Below are 24,135 nucleotides of genomic sequence, written 5' to 3' on the forward strand. Positions count from 1 at the left end.
GCTCTGGTGCACCAACACCATCCTTCACTCTCTCCATATCAATATTCAACACCAGACCTCGTGGCCCGACTTCCCCTCAACACAGCAGGTTCAATTTATATTTGTTTCATAAATATAATTTTGTTAGATCCTTTTTTACTTGCTTAATAATCTTCTGATAACGGCCAACGCACATGCTGAAATGTGAACGTAATGTGAATAATGTGAATATAATGAAACCAGTCGTTTGATGTACAGTCTGTGGTAATACCGCAGCCGTCTGATTGGTCCGTGCTCTTTGATTTGGGGAAGGTGATTGGCTGTCCAGGTCGATGCCTGATGAACGTGGACTCACCACAGCCGGACACGTGACGCTGCGTGAAGTTGGAGGGAACGAGGCGGAAGTGAGAAGAGGCCGCTGGCGGTACCTCCAGAATTAAAGCTCAAACCGTCTTATACGGACAATATGACACAATAAGACAGGATAAACACTGTCACACAACTATGGACATTACTGCGGATTACTGTCTTCGTGTAAACTGCCTCAATTCTGGTGTATTACGCGAATAATGTAAACTGTAGGTTAGTAATACCTTTACTTTGAAACCGGAAGACTATTCGTTGTTCAATGAAGCCGTCAGGTAGAGACGGAGGCCGGTGAACATGTACAGACAGTAACAGACAGCAGATGACAGCTCATCGTTGTCGTCGGATCACGGCTGTCCCCGCCAGGTAAGAGAGCTGTCAGCTGGCCGATCAGCTGTTCCTTCACCCGCCCGGACACCAACCGAACTCCGCTGTGAAACGGAGGAACTGAATGTCCTCTTGGTACCGACCAGCCGCCACTGCGAAAACAACACGGTGAAACATATATGACAGCCTGCCTGGACTCAGCCTCCACGTCGGCACGGACCCACTTCAGCCGCGGGTCCAAATGAAAGTCCAGTTGCAGTGTGCACACACCTGGAGGTGCACACACACCTGGAAGTGACGAGGAATAGACCGAATTCATTTCAAGTGATATCGACGTGTTTCCCGCCGGTCGGTCTGTCGGTCGGTCGGTCGCAGGACCACGCCGGGTTCAGAGTCTGGGTGTCCGACTGCACCTGTCCGCTCCTCTGAATAAAGTGTCTTCATGTCTCAATGTCATGTTTAATGTTTCAACAGTGAAACAAGCGGCGGTGAGCTGACACCCAAACATCTTCATGACATCCGCAAAAGTTTCAAAATGCAGATTCGCCCTTTTGAAACTCAAGTTTCAACGTTTGAAATATTTTGTCCCCAAACTCGTGAACCCGTTTTCAGATCACCTTTCACAACGTTTCAAACCTAGACAACTACTTCATCGAGGAGAACAGTTGCACGTTTGTTTCTGTGAAGGTTTTCATTTTCATTTTCTGTATAAAAATGTAAGAAAATTCAACCAATCTCTGCAATGTTTACTGCAGCTTCCAAATTTTTACAATTCCCATTATTTCTCTGCAATAAATATATTCAGTGGAAGCTCTGCTGAAGTCATTATGACACAACGCCTTCTCTTTTGATCACAACATTCAAAACAACTAGGAAATCCTGGAGGGACTAATTTATTGATGAATAAAATATGGTTGGCAAAATAAAAACTGAAGCAATGTACTTGTAAATTTTAGTTTATAACCACAACCTATATTAAACAAAATGTTGTCCTGTATGCAATCAATAGTCAATTCAGTATTACAAGTTAATATTTGATACAGTTACTTCGATATAGTTTATGGTATTATGTAATAATTCTTGGCTCCAGACAACATTAGGACGGCCCCCACCCAAACACCATGTTGTCTGGTCCCCTGTTGTCCAGAGGCCTGCCAGGGGTTACTGTGGGCAGATTACTGGTTCCCACTCAGCTGAACTGTGTTTAACTTTGATGCAGGAGAGAAAAATGGCTAAAAGAGTTTGTAGATCATTTAAATGTTGAGTTATTAGCAGCAAAAATGAACAGCAGTCACTTATCCAATATCCCAATATTAAATGAGTGTTTATCTGAACTGAATGATATTCTGAAATGTCTGAAATGGACTGAAGTCTCTTTATTTATTTATTTCATTTTTTTAAATTGTCATCCTATTTTTGTTTGTTTGTTATCGCTTGTTACGTTTTATCCACTTGTTTTTTTGTCATTGTGTTTTCTCTTTTTATGTTTTTATGTGTTAACGACTACAAAACGGCCAACTTGAGCTAATCGGTCCCTATTTTTATACGTCTATTTTTCTGTTCCCGTTTTATTGTAGACCGTCGGAGTCTCATGGTTTGTGTTTCTACTTGATAGTTCATGAAGTCAAAACTACTGAAGAAAAAATGAACTGAAAAAGACAGTTTTGTTCATTCTTTGTTCATTGAAATGCCTTTGAACTTAAGGACGTTATAACGTGCTGTATTGGTTTCCTGAGAGTCTAACTGCCTGCGTGTCCTGGTAGGTTATCAAAATGGCCTCATGGATTATTCAGATGACGGTGATGGTGCTATCTGTCTTCAGCGGCGGCGGCCAGGCCAAGAGGGACAAGATGCTCTACTGCTCAGGTGAGTCACACAAGCCTGGTATTCAATGAAATATTGCTGAGTTAGAAAAAGAAAGGAAAATAAAATATCATCTGCTGCATGGGAACAAATAATATGGCAGGGGGGAAAAAATCACCTGCGAAACAGAACAGTTGGAAATGTTTGTTTTGAGCAATGATGTCACTTTATCACTCACAGCACACGTTGGGATTTACAGGGCTGAAGCAGCGCAAGGCTTTTATTGTGAAGCAGCTACAGGAAGTGCTGCGTGTTTGTTTGTAGTTTTAAATAACCAGATGTTTGGTTACCACAACCCATTCTGCTCATGTTTAATAACCACCAATGTCTTGGATTCAGCTGATACAGTAAAGGTTGTAATCATGAAGCCAGTTATTCCTCAAAGTGAATGTATGCAGATACAAAGGAGGCGAAGTCACGTCTGTGCGAGTTGAAAGTATTTCAAAGTCAACTTTATTATCAATTCACCACATGTACAAGATGAAATATTGTTTCTCACAGTCCCACGTTCTGCAAAAATAAAAGATAAAACAAGCAAAGTATGAATATGTAACAATACAAACATTAGAATCATTTTTCTGATTCACGCACAACTATCTTTAGCTGCACATGCCAGTTAAACACTCACAGTGCAGAGTCCTGCAGTCGACTGTGTCCATCAGAGAGCACTGCAAAGATTATTTTTACACTGTAAAACATGTGGCTCACCACATATATTTGTCCCGATACACAACAATGACCACGTTTAAGGAATCCTGATCAAAACAAGTCTGTCAGGCTTCAATGTTAACAAGACGTTTGGATCCAGAGTATCAGTGATAAATATTTAGAGTAGTTTATAACCTGTGAGACTAAAAATTAAAAGTCCAAAATGAAGATCCAGATCCTGAAACATTGATTATTATTGTCATTTCTTGGTAATTATGCTTTGATTTGCTACAAGCAACATTTTGTTCATCGTGGGCACCTTTACTGTCAGACGCTCGGTGTCCCCTCATGGTGTTTTGTACAGATGCAAAATTCCTGTTTCCTTGTGTTTCCCAGCATGCGAGGCGATCGTGGATGAACTGGACTATTCGATCCGTCAGGTGGACCCAAAGAAAACCATCAATGTGGGCAGCTTCAGACTCAACCCTGATGGGACCATGAAAGACAAGAAGGTACCGTGGTGATGTGAAGACGCTCATCATCTCTTGGTTAAATGTTCTGCTTTAAGTACAAGTTTAAGTGACCACTTTGGAATTTTCTATATTTCAACATAAATAACACCTAAAACATCTTCAGAAATCAAATCAAGTGTTGGAAGTAAATAATAAAATGAAGATATCTCAGCTTCTACTGCACAGCTTTTGAATAATGTGAGGTTTATTTTGATTTGATCTGTCTCTCGTGAATGTCTCTTTGTTATTGAGCTGCAGTCATGATCACTGCAGTTCTCTTATTAAGGAGAAGACATTGATTTCTGTGGTGGAGAAGAAAACACTATAATTTGCAAGGTTAAATATCATTTTCCATTTCACTGCATGTCATTCTGCACTTCATTATTGGTTCCAGTGAGGAGGATGCTGCTAATCTGACTGCTTCCAGTCCTAGTTGTCTTTTGTTTTAGTTTTTTTTTACACATGCTGGACTTCTGGTTCAGAATAATTGAAGCCCTGAAAGGCTGAGCTGGAGGCTGAGGTTCAGAGATGTGGCCGTCCACTGCAGTCAGAGCAGATGGATGTGTGACTGGTTTGGTGCTTGATACCGTGTGAACACAGTGGCAGTATGGATCCGGGTTATTGTTCCTCGTCTAATGAGGTCACGTCCCTTTGGACCCTGGACATCCTCTGCTGCCCTGGGACCGGCCTATCATGAGGTGTCCAGCTCTGCTATTGATCTCCTGGGCTTTAAGCCCTGTTTATTTTGTCACTGATAACTGCACTGAACGACGCCATGGCTGGACGTACGTGCTAAAATGTCTATATTTTAAGGCTGATATAAATGCACAAATTCTCTCTATTTATTTATCATGTGTGAAATTAACGGACGTACAAAGCGGATGTGTAAAAAGAAAAAGCCTAAATGTGACAAAAGTTGGGTGAGCATCCCAGTATGTGTGTTAGATAAGGTTTGGATCTGTCATCAGGCCTACAGGTGTGTGTGGGGGGGTATTTTTGTTAATAAAGTCAGTTTTGTTAGAAAAGATTTACTTTATGTCGTTAATATTTTCAGCACAGCTTCTGAAGACGACATTTTTGTGGAAAAATTACGGGAATTTAAAAGAAATTGCAAGCTCATGCAAATATTTCGGGAATTTGCTTGAATTTACTGTTTAATATTAGGATGGCTCATGTTTGTGCAACTTCACAACTGAAACCTTCATCTTAGATATTTTTCCCAAAGATGTTAAAAACATTTGTGATGGACGAACAAAATTTATTTATCAAACGGTGACGAAGTTTCTTGAGAACTGATGCTTGACTTGGACCCAGAGGAGTTTCTCTGTTGAGAACATCTTTGACTTGTTATCATTTCAGTGCGGCTCCTCCAGAGATCCTCCCCCCACCACCACCACCACCACCACCACCACCAACCTCCACCTGTTGCATTGTTTGGTCAATCAAATGTTCCTGAGCCACAGAAGAAGCCCAGCCTTGATCCCATGCCCTCCGAGCTCCCGCCCTTTCAGCAGCCTTTGACTGCTGTGAATCGGAGAGGGAGGGATGTCACAGCTTAGATGCCATCAGTGAGGAGGATTTGCAGGTTTTAAGTCTCTGCTCTTTGGCCTCCTCACAGTGGGACTTCCTGGGGGCATGGAGCTGCTCCGTGGCACAAAAGTTAAACCTGCCTGCCGCAACAATGACACATTTAAGGCCACCAAAGACATTGAACTTAGTGAGAGCGGTGAGTTGATCTCATAGTGACCGATGGGAAGTCATGCATTGAGAATGAGAGGATGCACAAAGGCACGCTGACACAGTGACACATAATATCACGGCCCAGATATGTGACTGGAGGAGGTGCTTTTAATCCCGGTTCTCTTTCTGTGGGCTTCTTAAAGAAACAGTGGAACATCCTGAGAAATGTTCAACTTTCCGAGGATGAGATGAGACAAAAGGATGATATGAATCTAATAATGTGTGGAGACGTGGAAGATAAGAGTGAGCGAGGAAACGAGGCAGCGCACTTTGTTTAGTTTGTTTAACCTGGAGACTGAAGCAGAAATGTGTTTTTTAAAGAAAAGGCTCTCCGATCTGTTTCTTGGTTCCTGGGGCGGTTTGGGATGTTGATTAATTAATGTAGACACGTGTAGAAATCTGTAGTTTTAGGGAGGTGTTGATCCATCAGCTCAGTACTTCTGTGCAGAATCTCCAGCTGTATGAAGATCCAGTCTGAGTGCAGCTTTTGGTGTTTGTGATATTTGACTCCGTGAGCTCTGGAGGAGCTGCTGGGTGTGTTTGTCTTTCACCTTGAAGGGCGTAGTAACGAAGATACGATCCCTCACTGGCTTCCACTGAGAAATATGGCCAGCTTGTGACCCAAAAGTGGGTCCGTGTGCCATTTTAAGCGGGTCACAGATGTGTACATGGGGAAAAAAAAAAAAATCTAACTTTTATTTTAAAAGTCTGGAGAATTTCTGCTGCTGTGCTTTTATTTTGAAGGACATCTTCCCATGACACAGCACCCATGGAGTAGCTGTTTGCTGCCAGTTGTCATGACAGTAATGACCAAACATCCCAGCAGTTAGCTCCAATCTGAGCATGTGCACACAGTGTGTCTTTTTATTTTATTTGGTTTTTATCGCAAGTTGCACTTTTCTGTTTATTTCCTGTTTTTCCTGATGACATCATGAGCGGACTGAACCATCAGCCTCCTTCATCGGGGGGTTACTTTCCATCCTCTAATATAAAATCAACATCCACGACAACGACTTGATGTTTGTGGACTTTTTCTCTTCTGGTCTGGTGAACATCCGGGGATTATGGGTAATGGTGTTCAGAGAAGAAAAACGCTCTGTTTCTTTTAGTCATTAAACGTGATAGGACTTTGAAGGTCTTCTTACTTCTGGATCAGATATTTAAAGATCCGGTTTCTTCCGTATGTTCCGGTGTTTTCTGGCCTGCTGTGTCCTCTTCACTGCGAACCGTCAGCGGAACGACGCCGTCCATCGTCTCGCGTCCTCCTGAGGATCGTTTTCAGACAGCTAATTACTATCAGCTTCAACCTTTCCCATCATACCTTTAACCTGCACATTCATGTTCACTCATCTCTACTTTAACAGCCATGTAATGGTCAAATGACATCGTATCTTCTCCCTCCACTCGCTGCTCCGATGACAATATTATTATTACTATTAATTTATTGGTCTTCATCGGCCGTATCAGCAGGACAATGAGGCTGAAAGGCCCCTGTCCACGGAGGGGCAATAATGGCTCCCTGTCCAATGGGAATTGAATGGAGGATAGCATCCCTGAGAAGCCTATTCTCTGGCCCAACCGGTCGCACCCCCGGCCCCCCCACCCCCGACTCTTCAAACAACGCTGTGACTGACAGCTCCCTTTCAGCACACTGCGACTGGCAAGGAAGGGCTTTAATTCCAAACCATTTTGTAGCATGGCATGATAATGACTGAGACTGGAGCCCACGGCCGAGACGCAGCCACCAGGCTTCATTGTCGGCCGGAGGAGAGCAGGCCTTTATTATTTTATTTCATTTTAAATCAGATTGAAATTTAATATCAATCAATATCCTCAAATTCATATAAAAATATGGAACAGCAAAGAACATGACCGATTTATGAAGATAAGAATATGACTGGAGCAACAAATAATTATTTTCATTGATGATTAATCTCGACTGTCAATTATTTTCACAACAAAGCCACTAATCATGTGATTAATGATATTTTATAAAATGCAATAAAACTGCTATAACGACGTTCAGGAGTCCAACGTGACATCCGACTAAATATTATATTTACACTGATATGATAACAACGTTCACCTGATTCAGGTATTAAAATATTTGATCTGTATATCAAACATTTCACCTGACAGATTCAGTATTGATTTTCTTCTTGTAAAAATGATCGTTTTAAAACTGTCCAACGCTGTTTATGAGGTAGTTCAGATTACCTTCAGCTCGGCGAGCTTCTGCATGTAAATAAGACTTTATATCATAATATTATGTCATTATAATCCTGACAAGAGTTATTTTTATTTTTCATCTGAGTTCTTTTGCTTTTGTTTCTTAATATTAACATTTTGCTAAAAACTGTTAGAACTGAGTTTACTTCTGTAAAATAGAGGACCATCATTTTTTATTTGTAAATTGCAGAAGTACTAATAACTGGGAGACCCAGTCGACGGTCACATGAAATTAAAACCTAAATCACTGCTACCAAACCAAACTAGTGATGATGCTCGCTGTTCTTGTCTTAGCTTTTAAATCTGGCAATTTAAGTGTTTTCCAACCTTAAAATAATAAAGTGCAGGCTGTAATTATTAAACTGAAAATACATGTTTTTCTATATTTGAAGTATCTGTCCCCTAAAAAACATAAATCCTGAGTCAGATGGATTTCTGAAGCACAGCATAATATAGTGAACAGAAGTCAGTTATATGAACAGAGGATGTACTTTTACTCAAATTTGTAGGTTTGTATTTAAGAAATAAACATTTAAAAATGGCCACCTAATCCTTGACTGTAAGAAATGGTTGAAAATGAAAACCAAAAGCCAGTAGAGATAATTTGATGAAGCAGATGATGAGCTCTGTACAGCTCAGCTCACAGAAACATTTTTAATTATAGTTTCTGTAACTTTTAGTCTAGAAATCTCATCACAGTTAAGAATCAGACGAGATTGAAGTCAGCAAACTGAATATTTATTTTTTAGACGGTTGGTCGAACAGGACAAATATTTAAATATATAAACCTGGAAATCAGGACAAACGTTTAAATATATAAACCTGGAAATCAGGACAAAATTTAAATATATAAACCTGGAAATCAGGACAAACGTTTAAATATATGAACCTGGAAATCAGGACAAACATTTAAATATATAAACCTTGAAATCAGGACAAACATTTAAATATATAAACCTTGAAATCAGGACAAACATTTAAATATATGAACCTTGAAATCAGGACAAACGTTTAAATATATGAACCTTGAAATCAGGACAAACGTTTAAATATATGAACCTGGAAATCAGGGCAAACATTTAAATATATAAACCTTGAAATCAGGACAAACATTTAAATATATAAACCTTGAAATCAGGACAAACATTTAAATATATGAACCTGGAAATCAGGACAAACATTTAAATATATAAACCTTGAAATCAGGACAAACATTTAAATATATAAACCTTGAAATCAGGACAAACATTTAAATATATGAACCTTGAAATCAGGACAAACATTTAAATATATGAACCTTGAAATCAGGACAAACATTTAAATATATAAACCTTGAAATCAGGACAAAAATTTAAATATATAAACCTGGAAATCAGGACAAACGTTTAAATATATGAACCTGGAAATCAGGACAAACGTTTAAATATATAAACCTTGAAATCAGGACAAACATTTAAATATATGAACCTTGAAATCAGGACAAACATTTAAATATATGAACCTTGAAATCAGGACAAACATTTAAATATATAAACCTTGAAATCAGGACAAACGTTTAAATATATAAACCTTGAAATCAGGACAAACATTTAAATATATAAACCTGGAAATCAGGACAAACATTTAAATATATAAACCTTGAAATCAGGACAAACATTTAAATATATAAACCTTGAAATCAGGACAAACATTTAAATATATAAACCTTGAAATCAGGACAAACATTTAAATATATAAACCTTGAAATCAGGACAAACATTTAGTCCAATTTTTGAGACCAAAACAATGAATTGACTTGAAGAAGTGATTCGGTGAATAATGAAGATCCAACAGACGGATCTCTAATTTCACTCATTCATTGGATGAAATGTCACCACTGGTGTCAAAGTCATCACAAACAGATTTTGATTGACAGGTGAACCTCATCGTCCCCGGCCAGCGTGACCTACATCCCCTGGTGCTCGGCCCCTCTGACCTTTGACCCCGTGCTGTAATACATTCTGTTGACGAGCCAACTTCCGTCCTTCCTCCGACAGCGACAGCGTTGTGGAGCTCACGGGATCTTCCTCAGAGTTAAAGACGTGGTGTCGCCTCGGAAGACGGTTCGTTTATTTCTGATGGCGTTCGTGGAGAAGAGGAAGAGGAAGAGAAAGAGGAAGAGGAAGGGGTAGAGGTAGAGGAAGAGAGACGGATGGCGTGGAAGGGCTTGAACAAAGCAGATGGTGGAGAGGCCCTTTGTCATGTAGTGACATCTCAACGTGTGTGTGTGTGTGTGTGTGTGTGTGTGTGTGTGTGTGTGTGTGTGTGTGTGTGTGTGTGTGTGTGTGTGTGTGTGTGTGTGTGTGTGTGTGTGTGTGTGTGTGTGTGTGTGTGTGTGTGTGTGTGTGTGTGTGTGTGTGTGTGTGTGTGTGTGTGTGTGTGTGTGTGTGTGTGTGTGTGTGTGTGTGTGTGTGTGTGTGTGTGTGTGTGTGTGTGTGTGTGTGTGTGTGTGTGTGTGTGTGTGTGTGTGTGTGTGTGTGTGTGTGTGTGTGTGTGTGTGAGTGTGAGTGTGTGTGTGTGTGTGTGATGTAATCAGTCGGCCCGGAAGGGAAAACAGCCAATTCTGAAAAGAAACAAAAGGGGGTCAGAGAATAATTTATCTACATTGTGATTTGTGAGATGCCCTCCACCCCTCCACCCCTCCACCTCTCCAACCCTCCAACCCTCCAACCCTCCACCCCTCCACCCCTCTCCACCTCTCCAACCCTCCAACCCTCCACCCCTCCAACCCTCCAACTCTCCACCTCTCCAACCCTCCACCCCTCCAACCCTCCAACTCTCCAACCCTCCAACCCTCCACCTCTCCAACCCTCCACCCCTCTATCCCTCCAACCCTCCATCCCTCCAACCCTCCACCTCTCCACCCCTCCAACCCTCCAACCCTCCACCCCGCCTCCGATCTTCCTCTCTGTGCTGTACCCCCTCCCCACCACCCACCTCCACCCTGCCACCTTTTGACCAGAGAAGACAAGGAAGATTTCCTGCTTTGATCACTGGAGGATAAGGGGGGGAAGGAGGGGGGGGTGAGCCCTGCACTTGGCTTCTGTTCATCTCCTTCAGTGACCCCACCCTCCTCAGGAAGGTCCCCCCTCCCATTTTTTTTTCAGCTGAGTTGGAGATGTAAAGAGCACCAACCCCCCCCCCCCCACTGCTGCCCCGTCCGCGCCCCCTCACCCCCGGGCGTCACCCCTGTCACCCAGCATCCTTCCGGGGCCGGAGGACAGGTCTCTGCACCTGTCTTGACCTGTCTAGACGCAGCGCCTTGCTGCTTTGTGTTGGAGTGAGAGGATGGGGGAGTCGGGGGGGGGGGGTGATGGTGTTCAGCAGGTCAGAGGTCAGGTGTGTTCCTGCTGTCAGCAGCTGGTGGTTAAATGAAGCCTGTTGAACCTCTTTGGAAGTTTTTAATACTTTTTTAAAATCTTGTTTCCTAAACTTTTAGAAATCTGCTAAATCTTGAGAACCAACATAAGTCCGCTGACAGGAAGTTGATGTCCTCATGTGACAGGAAGTTGATGTCCTCCTCAGGTGCCGCTGGCTCGCTCAGAGACGCACCTCAGCGAGCTGCTGGACGAGGTGTGCAACAGCATGAGTGACTACGCCCTCTACGTGGACCCGTCCACCCAGAACCGCCGGTACCGGAGGTTCGCTCCCCGCAGCGGCGCCGCCGGAGAGTTCCCCGACTTCAACAACTTCCAGTTCGACGGACCTGAAGCGCCCAACGCCCTGAAGTTCGCAGTGAGTCTGAAAAACTGAACAAACCGAGTCACCTGATCATACAGGTTGAGTCCTCACCAGTCTCACCTGATCGGTTGAGTCCTCACCAGTCTCATGTGTTGCACCATCCAATCAAAAGCGATCTATTGTGGAAACAGGAAGTGTTACTCAGTCGTGGCAGGTTCACTATAACACAGTAACTCCCAAATATAAGCAAACACATTTCATCTGATATTTTTAGACGTAAACTTTGTGTCTAGATGGAGAAATATGTTCTGCTCACCTTAAACAACCTGATTTGGTATTTATTGGATAATGTTTTATAATTTCAGGAATATAGTTTTTTTAAATGGAATTTAAAATCTTCCCACTTTTTATCATCCTTGACCTTTTAAAAGGTTCAGATCGGCGGACTGCTGTTTTTTAAATGTAATATAAAGATACGTGACCGAAGGGTGGGGTCATGTGACCGAGGTGTGTGGGGTCATGTGACCGAGGTGTGGGGTCATGTGACCGAGGTGTGGGGTCATGTGACCGAGGTGTGTGGGGTCATGTGACCGAGGTGTGGGGTCATGTGACCGAGGTGTGTGGGGTCATGTGACCGAGGTGTGGGGGGGTCCTGTGACCGAGGTGTGTGGGGGTCCTGTGACCGAGGTGTGGGGTCCTGTGACCGAGGTGTGTGGGGTCCTGTGACCGAGGTGTGTGGGGTCATGTGACCGAGGTGTGTGGGGTCATGTGACCGAGGTGTTTACCAAGCAGAAGGTTTGTGTTGTGTTCAAGGTCCACCGTTCCAGAGGACTCAGACTCACTGGATGTCGATGATGAACAGCTCAGATAGTTTCTTTCTTCTTCTCTGGTCATTTCTGCTTTATACAGCTTTCAGGATTTAAATACAAGTTAAATAAATACAATAAAATAATATAAATTACATTTAAATGTGGACAGCACCGTGAATTTACCTTCAGCTCCTTTTATCAGCGGAGGATAATAGTTTTGTTTATTTATTATTGTTTATTATATTATTCCAGCTGCAAAATGAAATCCTAATCTGGGTTCATGTCAGCTGATCTGAAACCTGCTGCAGGAATGAGTCATGAAATTCACCTCCGCTGCTTTTCTGCTCGTCAGCTTCCTGTTTTCTTTCTTGTTGGAGGAAGAAAAAAAGTTTAAATTCTCCTCGAATAAAAAGAAATCAGAATCAGTTTGATATCAAACTGTGAATCTGAAGTGCCGAGTGGAAACATGGTCTCCGCCCTGCACACAAAGACGTGTGTGTGAGGCCTGCTCTCAGTCCTGTGTGTGTGTGTGTGTGTGTGTGTGTGTGTGTGTGTGTGTGTGTGTGTGTGTGTGTGTGTGTGTGTGTGTGTGTGTGTGTGTGTGTGTGTGTGTGTGTGTGTGTGTGTGTCAGTGTGAGACGGTGGTGGAGGAACTGGAGGACGACATCGTCTCCGCGTTCAGCCGCGACGTGGAGAACGTGCACCAGGAGTTATGCAACAGAGTCTCAGGTACCTCCCCCCTCCCCCCTCCTCCCCTCCTCCCTCCCCCCTCCCCCTCCACCCCTCCTCCCTCTCCCTCCACCCCAACATCATAATCTGTCTCCGTTTCAGTCACGATTAAATTGAGTTTTGTCTTTTGCTCGGCGTGTCCGTCCTCCGTCTCCTGGTGTCTCCGTTCTCCTTCCAGACTTCTGTTCAGACATCCGTCCCACCGCCGAGGAGTTGTAGTGTTTCCTGTTCTCGGAGGACCGCAGGGACCAGACATCATGGAGAGAAAGGCCGTTAATAAAGATATTTTTTGATAAATATTTGACTTTTTGATGAAATAAAGGAGACGTCCCGACGCTGCTCGCTGCTGTTTGTCTCCGAGGTTTTCTGAATCAAACTGAACTCATTCATGAAAAAGCAGAAATTTAAGGTCGTGGTCCACGAGATGCTGCAAGTTTCTCAACGAGTTAATTTCTCAATCAAACGTGTCCGAATATTCAGTTTTACATCAGTGAAAACAACGTTTGGACGAAACGAAATGTTTTCAGACGGTTTTCTGACATTTAGACGAAACCATGAAACCATTGAAGTGTTTTTTGCAGCGATCGTTGGAGGTCGTCTCGCTGCAGCGGTGGTGTCCTCGGTCAAACGAGGTCCGACCTTCGTCCCTCTAAATGTTCACAATGAGCGACATGCAGACTGAACAACTGCAGGAAACGCTGCAAGCTGATTGGCTCCCGTGTCGGGCCGGGGTGTTGTCTGGATGGGAACATGCAGCGTCTTCTCAACCAAACTAGAGGTGTGTAGGTCCTCATCTGATTGGACCAGATCGGCCACAGCTGGTGGATGATTGGTCAGAAGGCGGTGCATTGATATGCTAAAGGTTGCCGGGCCTCAGAGGCAGCGGGGCAGCTCCAACATGGCTGACCCTCTCTCAACGGGAGGAGATGAGGAGCAATTCATGGTTTAACCAACTGTAACCTGAGTAATCAAGAAGAAATCACAGAAGAAGAAATGAAGGCGGTGAGAATCGAACAACGTGCTGCCGTCGGTGGAAAATTAACTTTATTCTGACTTTCATGAAGCCGACTCAGCAGATCCACAAACACAGAGCGCTGAACCCTGATTGGATCTCGGCAACGACATCACGAAGGTTTCTGTCTGAACATTCCCACATCGAAGCCAAACTGTCCTCCGTGTTTCTGCACGACTACCAGTGGGCGTGGCCTAAACAGATTATCCACATACATGATGATGCTTCACTCCTACTTCTCAGAGGCTTTTATGATGACGTCATCTTTATTTATAAAACTCAATATTATTCTTTACAATCTGTCCTCAGGGTCTTAAACCAGAGACATCTTTAACAGTAATGAACCTCCGGAGAGAAAACTATGAGTATGATTACTGTCATCAAACAACATCACTGATAATCATGTAAAAAATATTTAATTAAGAATGTATTTCTCAGTTTGGATATTTAGCCAGTTTCTTGAGAATGTTTTAGTGTTTGGTAAATTTTGATTTAGATAATATTTAAATAAGTTTTCCAGGATGAATCCTGTTTTTATGAGTTGTAGTTCAGTTGGTTGTGCTGTGTTTGTGTTTCCCCTTCAGTTTCTGACTGGTCCGATCCGCTCTTACAAATGTTCCCCATCGTGTCAGCTGGACACTTGTTGTGTTGATGAATCCTGAGATGAGTTCTGTTCAGTTCACCTCTTTTATGGGTCCAGAAATGTAAGTGTTTTTGTGATTATTTTCTTTTTGGGGGTTAATTAAGCCTTTTTTTCTGAGATAGTTCATGTAGGTTCACAAACATAGTCAGAGAGTAACTCCAACCAGAAACACATCCTCCTCCTCTCCATTTACTGCTCTTCCTCTCAGACATCCTGACGCCTGCTGACCGGCCATTTTACAAACCTCAAGTGAGAAAGAGAAATACTGAAAATGAACCATAAAAATGTCTTTATTGGATCTCTTCTTTCAGCTCCACAACACATCACTTCAGAGTAGCATCCACAAAATGTCCATTCCTGTTTCTGATTATTTGTCCTCTGTGCTAATGAGCAGCAGTGTGACTGCAGCCGTCAGTAGAAGCTCCATGTTGAGGTCTGTCTGGTTGTGGACGACTGGAAAAGACGAGTCAATTTATTTTCCACTAAAATATCCAAACTAGTAGCTTTGAATTTAAATGATCTTTCTACGTAATAAAACATAAACCATAACTGATAGTGCAGCTCAACTGCAGATTTTTTAATTTTTCAAAAAGTTGAAGACGTTTTTTTTAAATCAACATGTCCAGCTATTTCTCCATTTTTACCTGCTAAATTCAGGTAATTTAAAATTCTCAGATATTTCTGCCGTTAATTAGTCTAGACTGATCGGGCCAAAATCTAAAAACTCAATATGTCCAGTTATAATTAGTATTATTGTATTAATTGTTTCAAGATCATTAAGTCCACATAGACATTAACTGGTAAATAATCATATGTTCAGAACACAGACTGCATATAAAACTACAGACTGGATATAAAACTACAGACTGGATATAAACTACAGACTGGATATAAAACTACAGACTGGATATAAACTACAGACTGGATATAAAACACAGACTGGATATAAAACACAGACTGGATATAAAACACAGACTGTAATATAAAACACAGACTGGATATAAACTACAGACTGGATATAAAACACAGACTGGATATAAAACACAGACTGGATATAAAACTACAGACTGGATATAAAACACAGACTGGATATAAAACTACAGACTGGATATAAAACACAGACTGGATATAAAACACAGACTGGATATAAAACTACAGACTGGATATAAAACTACAGACTGGATATAAAACACAGACTGTAATATAAAACACAGACTGAATATAAACTACAGACTGGATATAAAACTACAGACTGGATATAAAACTACAGACTGGATATAAAACACAGACTGGATATAAAACTACAGACTGGATATAAAACACAGACTGGATATAAAACTACAGACTGGATATAAAACACAGACTGGATATAAAACTACAGACTGGATATAAAACACAGACTGGATATAAAACACAGACTGGATATAAAACTACAGACTGGATATAAAACTACAGACTGGATATAAACGTGTTCGTAGCTTCAGGTCTGAAAAATCAGTGGACGGGACGTATTATCGTCAGTTTTCCAGATATCGTCAGATCCACCTCTGGCTCCTCCCCCAGCTCGTCCAAATATGGTCACTTCCTGCTTCAAACCGCTCCAAACTAGCAAAGATGGTGACGGACAGAATCTGAACTGGAGGATTCATAACGTTCACAAACCAATGATGACATCACTGATGGCTGATGACATCACTGATGGATGATGACATCACTGATGGATGATACTGGTTCTGACCAGTCTGACCATATTTCACTTTTTCTTTTTGGACACTGAATTGGTGAGACTGTGATGATCGTTCAGATATTCTTTGTCTTCAGTGGCTACTAGCTTAGCATCAACTGATCTCTGAACTGTTGCTGGTCAAGTTGTATTGGAGGTTATGACATAAGAAAAATCACGCAATGAAAAATATAACGTGAATGTTGTCGATCCCTCTTCAGTCAGACAGTGTTGTCGGAGTTTACTTATTAATGTTTTAAAGGGTATTTTAAAGTTTAGTTGCTGCCTGACACATATTTATGAAAGCAGGAATTCGAAAAGCGTGGGCTGGTTGTTGCTGGATGAACCGGGCCGATGGATTCAGAGCCGAAGACGAGCTCCAGTTTCATGTTCACCAGCACGACTCTGCAAAGCACCTTTTTTTACTACCTTCACTTTCTCTGCGTTTCCCAGCGTCCCTCCAGTCTGTTTGTCGTTCCTACAGCAGCAGTAAGTCTGCCCCCCCCCCCATCCTCCCTCCCTACACCCCCTCCCCACCCCTCTCCCCGCCGGTTTGATTTCCTCTGCCTGAAGTCACAGTAGGACCCAATACGAGCTCATTGTATAGCTGCCTGTCTGGAAATGTCAAGGAGCTGAGCTTCCACCCCTGACAGATCAAGGGTTACCAAGGTGCTGACTGGCCACAGGGTTAAACACTCACTTCCCTCATCGCTCGACAGTTTGACTTTTAGTCGCTCCAAGCTGAACTACAAAGAGGGCGTAAATACTTCTGTTGGGAGGAAAATGTGACAAAACTTTGAACAAAGTTTTGTCACATTTTCAGCTGGAGTTAAATGGAAGCTGCAGTTTGTTCATGGTTTTGTTGTTCTTTTCTATTTGCTGTTTCCAACTGAGAACTGTCAATACTCAGATGGATGATTTACTGCTTCACTTGTAAGTTCAGGCAACACTTTTTACTTCCACAGTGGTCGAAGATGTTCAGGCGGATGTGTTGGGCTGTTTCTTCATCATGTTCTTGGATCCCTGCAGCAACAATGTGATCATAACTGATAGAAATGATGTGCAAATGAGCTCTTTTGAAATAAACTGCAATTATTACTTAAACTACAGCAGCTGCAGTCCATCTCAGCTTGTAACCCGGAATCACGGCAAAACGTGAAATAGACACGCTTTGGCCTGTTGAGGCGTGACAGTTACACATTTTCCTGTAGTGGACGAAACTTACTGCATGTGATTTACAGGAAAATGAAACATTTATATAAAACACGTGGCTGGCGTTAGAAAACAAAAAATAACTAAACAAAACCTTTATCATCTCCTGGATTCAAAAGATATTTTCCTCTAGCTTCTGTTGTGGGACTTTGGTCACATGAGCCCGCATCACACAACATCTACGTTTGTGTAAGTTTCACGTTTTCAAGACGTGTAACTTTCACGCCTAGACAGCGTGTCTATTTCACGTTTTGCCGTGATGCTTGGTTGCACCTTCATGGCGGACACTCATCATAATTTGGGGAAATGATTCTCAACAGGAGATTTTTGTTGAGTTGATACGTCCTAAAACGTTCGCTTTTATTGTAAATGACAGATTTGCAGTACGTTTAGGTTTTTATCTGTGTTGGGATGTGAAGCTCCAACCTTCGCTCTGCTTCACCATACAAAGGACATCTGTCCAGCGCCGATCCTGAACATTAGTCTGGGACAGAAATAAAGAGGTGTGCTATTATTCATTGTGGGTGTAATTTCTTGGTGTGATGTTTTCTGCAGCTCTGTTTCTGAGAAATACTGACACATCAAACCCCAGCTGAATATTGAAGATGGAGGAGAGCGCTGCTTCTAAAGTAGCAGTGTTACTATCGAGGTAGGACCATTAAATAATAGTTTTTCTGAGCCTTAACGTTCACTCGTTGAAAAGAAAAAGCCCTTAAAGACAAAGTGTGATTCTGTATTCTTGTATCTTTACTCTTATAACATAAAGTTTGGGCACTGAGCTGCAGCATTAACTTGTATTCTAACAAGATTAAAATATATTTGTCCTGGAGATTAGCATAGTTAAGTCTCCCTTCTTTCAGCCTCCGGGCGGCTGCAGCGGGCTTTGATCAGCGTAGCGCGGCGAGGCCCAGGCTTGGCCCGGCCATCCGAGGCCCGGGTGTGAAATTGGTCTGATGTCATCCCCCATTCTCCACCTTCACCAGCTTTCAGTGCCCGTAATTATATTTCCGCCACAAAGCCCCCGTCCCCTTCATTCCATATTCCAAGTTTGACTAGGAAGCGTTTAGAGAACTATGGCTAAATTACTCAGTGGGGGGAAGGGGGACTGGACGGGCTGTCTTTTGTCTGGCGGAGGCACAGGGGACATCAATACTTGGTGATATGTACTTTTCTTTTCTCTGCCCGTCTGCCCTTTGCCTCTGCCTGTTGGAGAGGTTAAATTTATGACAAGGGGATGCATGAACTTTGAGTAAATAAGATGTTTTCTATGTTTCCCCTCTTGAGACTCTGTAGCTGCAGAACAAGTGCACCTGTCGCTCCGACATGACCATCATACAGAACCTACAAGTATTTACCAAGTGTTTCCCACATGTTGCAACATATGATAACATGGGGAAATATCTGTTTCACGTGGTGCTTCACACATCCCCACAAAAGTGTTACAAAACCATGCTTCACATGTGCACGATCATGTGTCATGTGACCACCTCAGACTGGATATAAAAGAGTTCGTAGCTTCAGGTCTATAAAATGGTTCCGATGCAGAAGTGTCTTAAGCTGCAATACCAGCGAGTGCCACTAGAGGTCGGCTCCAAAAAGCCTCCGGCTCCATAGACTCCCATTCAACTTCTCTCATCAAATCCAAAGTGAATAACAATACGGCTTTTGCACCTTTGGTGCTCGGGCCCTAATAAAATGACTCCACCAGTTATTTCATCAACCATCAGTGATGTCATCAGTGATGTCATCAACCATCAGTGACGTCATCAACCATCAGTGATGTCATCGTTGGTTTGTGAACGTTATGAATCCTCCAGTTCAGATTCTGTCCGTCACCATCTTTGCTAGTTCGGCGGTTTGGAGCAGGAAGTGACCATATTTGGACGAGCTGGGGGAGGAGCCAGAGGTGGATCTGACCGATCTGACTGGAAACCCGACTATACTGGAGAAGTTGAATGGGAGTCTATGGAGTCGGAGGCGTTTTGGAGCCGACCTCTAGTGGCACTCGCTGGTATTGCAGCTTAATAAACTTCTGCATTCGGAACCATTTTTCAGACCTGAAGCTACGAACTCTTTTATATTCAGAGTATCACTTTGATACAGAAAAGATCAATTCCTGGTCTACAGCGCCCACTACAGTGTGGGATAGAAACTAACCTGAACCCAAAGTGTCTGCAGCTTACGGTCTCTCAGAACTACTTTTTAAAATGTGCCACCGAGCGATTTACAAACCAAATGTGTTTCTAGTTGCCTTCACTGGAAGGTGGAGTTAGTAGTCGTGAAAGATGGAGAAAATTTAAAAACTATTTATTAATGGGGAAAATTTGAAGACTATCCCTGGATTAAACATGAAAAATAAGACAAATAAAGTTAAAAAAATATATAAGATAAAGGAAGATTCTTGACATTTTGAACGTAACAACAAGCTTTTCGATGAAAAGATGTTTTAATTTGACCACAATGTTCCATCAGAGGGTCCCGTGGTGTTGAGAATTCCCCCTGACCTCCGCAGTTGGAACCAAACAGGAAAAAGATGTCCATTTCTCACCATTTCTTGGCCGTACTGTTGCCACCTGCTGCTTTCTGCATGGACACCCAAAGCATTTTGACCTTCATCCAGGTTCTCTGGCCAGTCCGCCCCCCACCCCCTCCCCACCACCACAGAACCCCCAACCCCTCCGAATGACAGCCCCAGACTGTGCATAGAAAACCCGGCTCACAGCTTTTTCTCCCTCTCTCCTCGTCCAAGTCAAGAGTATCTCAGCTCATCAAGTCAGCGGCCGTTGGGCGTTACTTCCACATACAAGCCAGCTAAGAAAGGAAATGCAGATGAGGCTTCTGCAGCCATTCAGAGAGCCCAGGTCACTGCCGCTGCTGCTGCCAATGGGCCGGTCCCAGACAACTGCGGGGCTGTTTTGTTTCCAGGATCTCCCTCTGCTCGCCATATTTTCTGTATTCCTGTGTTTTTGCAGCGCAGTCAGCTGTTCAGGTAACTCAGACACGAACAGACATGTGGGACAGTTTTCAGCCACGACTGGGGGACGATCTGGCTGCCGGATCGCTCGTGGGGAGCAAAGTGTTTTGGGTTTTCAGATCATATCTTTAATGTTTTAACCTTCAAAAGTCTGCAAACTTTTCTGCAGCGAGCAAACCAAGTGGGATGGATGAGGCGGAGATGCAGACGGAGCTGCTCGTTGTTTCACCTGCGTTTGAACCACTTTGTCCACAGAAACCTGTTTGATATACAGAACGTTTTTGTTATTTTACAACACAGACACCCTCCGTGTGCATGAATACTCCAAAATTCAAAGCCTGAATAACATCCGGGAAGATTTTACTGAAAATCTTTGTGAAATAACGACGAAAACATGCAAATGTTTTGTCACAGATCCCTTTGAGTGTTTTTCCCGTCTGACCGAGTAGCAGCTGGTTGAGACTTTATTCTGGGTGTGTTATTGTCGTAGAGAAGGAGAACCTTTTATTTGGACATTTCACTGAAGTTTTGACCTTTAGGCTGTTTATTATAAACTGACTACAATAACAACTGTTTCTTTTTTGGATTTTAAATTATGTTGATTCAGCTGAACTCTGCAGAAAAACGTCAAACTCATACAAAAAAAATGAAGTAGTTTCTTGAAGATGAGAACTCAAAGAGGGTCAACTGATGTCGTTCAGAGTAAAAGAGTTTCGGTTGAGAAACTCCCACCAATTTGATCACTATTAAATTCACTGCTTTACTGTAGCGGAGCAGCAGAAGGCTTTTCACTTCTCCCAGGTCGTTTTAGAAAATCCTGCAAATGGAAAAATCAGAGAAACTCGGTCCTGGTCCACCGGAGAAACAACATCAGTCGTCACTCAACTAAAAGTAGAAACTGAAATAGGTTTTACTACTAAAACCAAGTGGTGACACGAGTTCTCAGCTCTCAGCTTCCTTCAGCTCAGAACGGACTTTCCCAAACTAACTAAAAACGATCAAATGTTCCTGTAATGACTCCCCCCCCCCCCGCACCCCCGCACCCCCCTAAGTGCCTGTATTTCCGAAATATCAAAGTTTAAAGAGCTTTGAGAAACTTTGAAATAAAACATGTGATCCAATAAAATATTGTAATTTAACTTCAACTGTGCCTTGATACTGAGTTGGAAATCATGGATCTTCAAGTTTGGTCTTTTTCATTTATTTCCAAAGCGTAAAATAAACACGCCCGTCCACCAAGGCAAAACGTGAGATGGACACTCTTGTGACTTCACTGAACAGCAAATATTTCATCTTCATCGTGATCTGTTTTTGTCCCTTTAAGAAAAACATATAACTCCAACATGTGGGCCACTTTCAGAGCTGTAAAGGACATTTATAAGAAGAGCGTGTCACCATCAGTTCAAACCAGAATCCTGACCTGCCACGGTTCTTTAGGATCGTGTTTGTCACTGAAATGGATTTTCAGCTGATTTGGAAACAACTGCATCACCTCCCTTTAACTGACCTTAATGTCAATAAAAACCTAAAAACCTGAGATTTGATGACAAGTGCAGCTCTTTTAGGAAACACTGTGTTGAATGGTGTCCTCCATGTTGTGTCAGCACTCTCATTGCTAGGCATTTATTAAAATATTTCAATAAACCACCCGCAAACTCCAAAAACCCTCCTCCCTGCAACATTATTCATATTTATTCTGTGATTTTCTTTTTTTCCCTGAATCATCAATACAATAAAATAATCTGAAAAGTCAAATCTGCATTGTTGTCATTTATTTACCATCACACCATTATGATATAAATTATTTACATGTATATAAAAAAGAACTACAGCTGAGCAAAAACAACAAAAAACTAATATTTTATCTTAAAAAATCCTGATGTGAAAAAATCCCATTTGCAACATAGAAAACAACCGTCCGTGTGTTCAGGCTGAATTTACACAACTTTAAGGCAGAAGCTCGTCAAGGTTTGTGATCGATGCAAGAGAAACGGACACACACACATCTACACACACATGTACACACACACACTCACTGCATCGTAAGACCTCGGTTTGGTTCGGATCCACATGAACTGGATCCAGCGGAGATGTTGCGTTCAAACAGAAATGGTATTGTAGTAAAAATAAGTTATGTAAACACTCCAGAGCCCCCTTTTTTTTTTTCTTCACATGGCTCTAGATGTTGGTAGTATGATAAATAAGAATATAATGGTCTTTGATCACAACAAATAAAACTCTTCTCTTGAACATTCGTGTTGCACATGTAGGTCCAGGATTTGGCCGCAGGGTGCTGAGCCAAGTCGGGACCGTAGAAATTCTGAAGGACAAGACATTTTAAAGATTTTTTTTTTTTTTCCAAATTAGTGTTGATAGAAAATAATTTCTTGATTTTATGTCTTTTGAAAATAAAAATACAACATTTAAATAAAAAGCAGTTGTGTTCAATTGCGTGTGCGTTCACTTCCAAATCTGGTTCTGATTATAATTTCGTTATTAAACAGTGTTCACCAGACAGCCTGTATAAAGTAGAGCTTTAATTCCACATAGAAAAGGTGTGATTACATCCCGCACCTCGCGAGGCTTCAGAGACCTGCAGGTAAACATTCACAGCGCGGGAGAGGAAGAAAGAAGAGGAAGAAGAAAAGAGCAGGAAATAATCAACAGAACAAACGCACAGAGGTTCTCTCAGTTCCCAGAATGCAGCAGAAACAAATCTTTGGATTTCAGCATATAGTTTTTTTTTGTGATAAAACAGTCAGACGGCCACAGGGCTGCAGCGCGTGACGGTCCACCTTCCGGAGCGCTCGAGCTCCTGTTGGATGTTTCCTCGAATAAACCATCAAAGTTGTGTCCTTTACTTTGCTGACGGTTTTCAAAGTTCACTGATAACATTCACGCTGTTTTCGTTCACTTTCCGGTTGGCAGGCAGGTGCGGAGCTCCGCAGCGGGACAGGGTGACCCGGATGTGTTGCGGGGGTCCGTCTGTCTGAACCGCAACAGTCCTGCGGTCCATTCATGTCCCAGTCTTCAGGGAAATTACGACAAATACAGAAGAAAATGAGATCATGCCGGATCTTAGGCCTAATTCCAGATGGCGGGTAGTTACTGGACACGTTAACAAGGAATAATGTCCAAAAGGCCTTTTAATCTATTCATAGTTTGTTTTCAAAATGTTTTTTTACATTCTATTTTGCTCTTAAATCTGCCAAAACATACTTTGATCCCGCACGTAAATGCACCTGAAATCAATTTTATTGACAATTATGCCTAATTTTAGTGAAAAAAAAAAGAAGAAGAACCTGCACGCTGTTTTGGTAGGCCTTAATGCACCGTGACGCAATGTTGCCGGAAGTAAGAGTAAACGTGAAAAGTTCACAGCTCTTCAACTGGACCTGTGACTTGCAGGTAGCTCGCGCTCTCTCTGCAGGGTGACAGAACATCTGGGAAATGTCCGACTCGTGTGTGTGACCTGAACGCAGCGGCGTGCCCGCCTCGGATTGGACGCCGTCACAGCTGCAGCCCGGTGAGCTCGCGGTAAACACTCTCCCACACACCCGGTAACGTCTCTGGTTTAAATATGAATGCTGGTACTCGAGTATTTTATTGCATGATTCAGAGCCCCCCCCCCCCCCCCCCCCCCCCGAGT

General features: G+C 42.5%; 1 protein-coding gene across 1 annotated transcript; it reads left to right on the top strand.

The window, feature by feature from the left end:
* The first annotated feature begins 646 nt into the window (after positions 1-646).
* cnpy1 (canopy FGF signaling regulator 1) lies at positions 647-13,261 on the top strand. The gene is made up of 6 exons (XM_069724662.1): positions 647-711; positions 2,436-2,538; positions 3,580-3,695; positions 11,229-11,438; positions 12,826-12,922; positions 13,101-13,261. Exons 2-6 carry the CDS (start codon positions 2,445-2,447, stop codon positions 13,139-13,141), a joined length of 558 nt encoding a protein of 185 aa, XP_069580763.1. The 5' UTR covers positions 647-711; positions 2,436-2,444; the 3' UTR covers positions 13,142-13,261.
* The last annotated feature ends 10,874 nt before the right edge of the window (positions 13,262-24,135 follow it).

The sequence above is a fragment of the Brachyistius frenatus genome, unplaced genomic scaffold, assembly GCF_029030835.1.
Source record: "Brachyistius frenatus isolate BFR_SWC_R1_liver_20210118 unplaced genomic scaffold, ASM2903083v1 Contig_389, whole genome shotgun sequence".
Lineage (NCBI taxonomy): Eukaryota > Metazoa > Chordata > Actinopteri > Embiotocidae > Brachyistius > Brachyistius frenatus.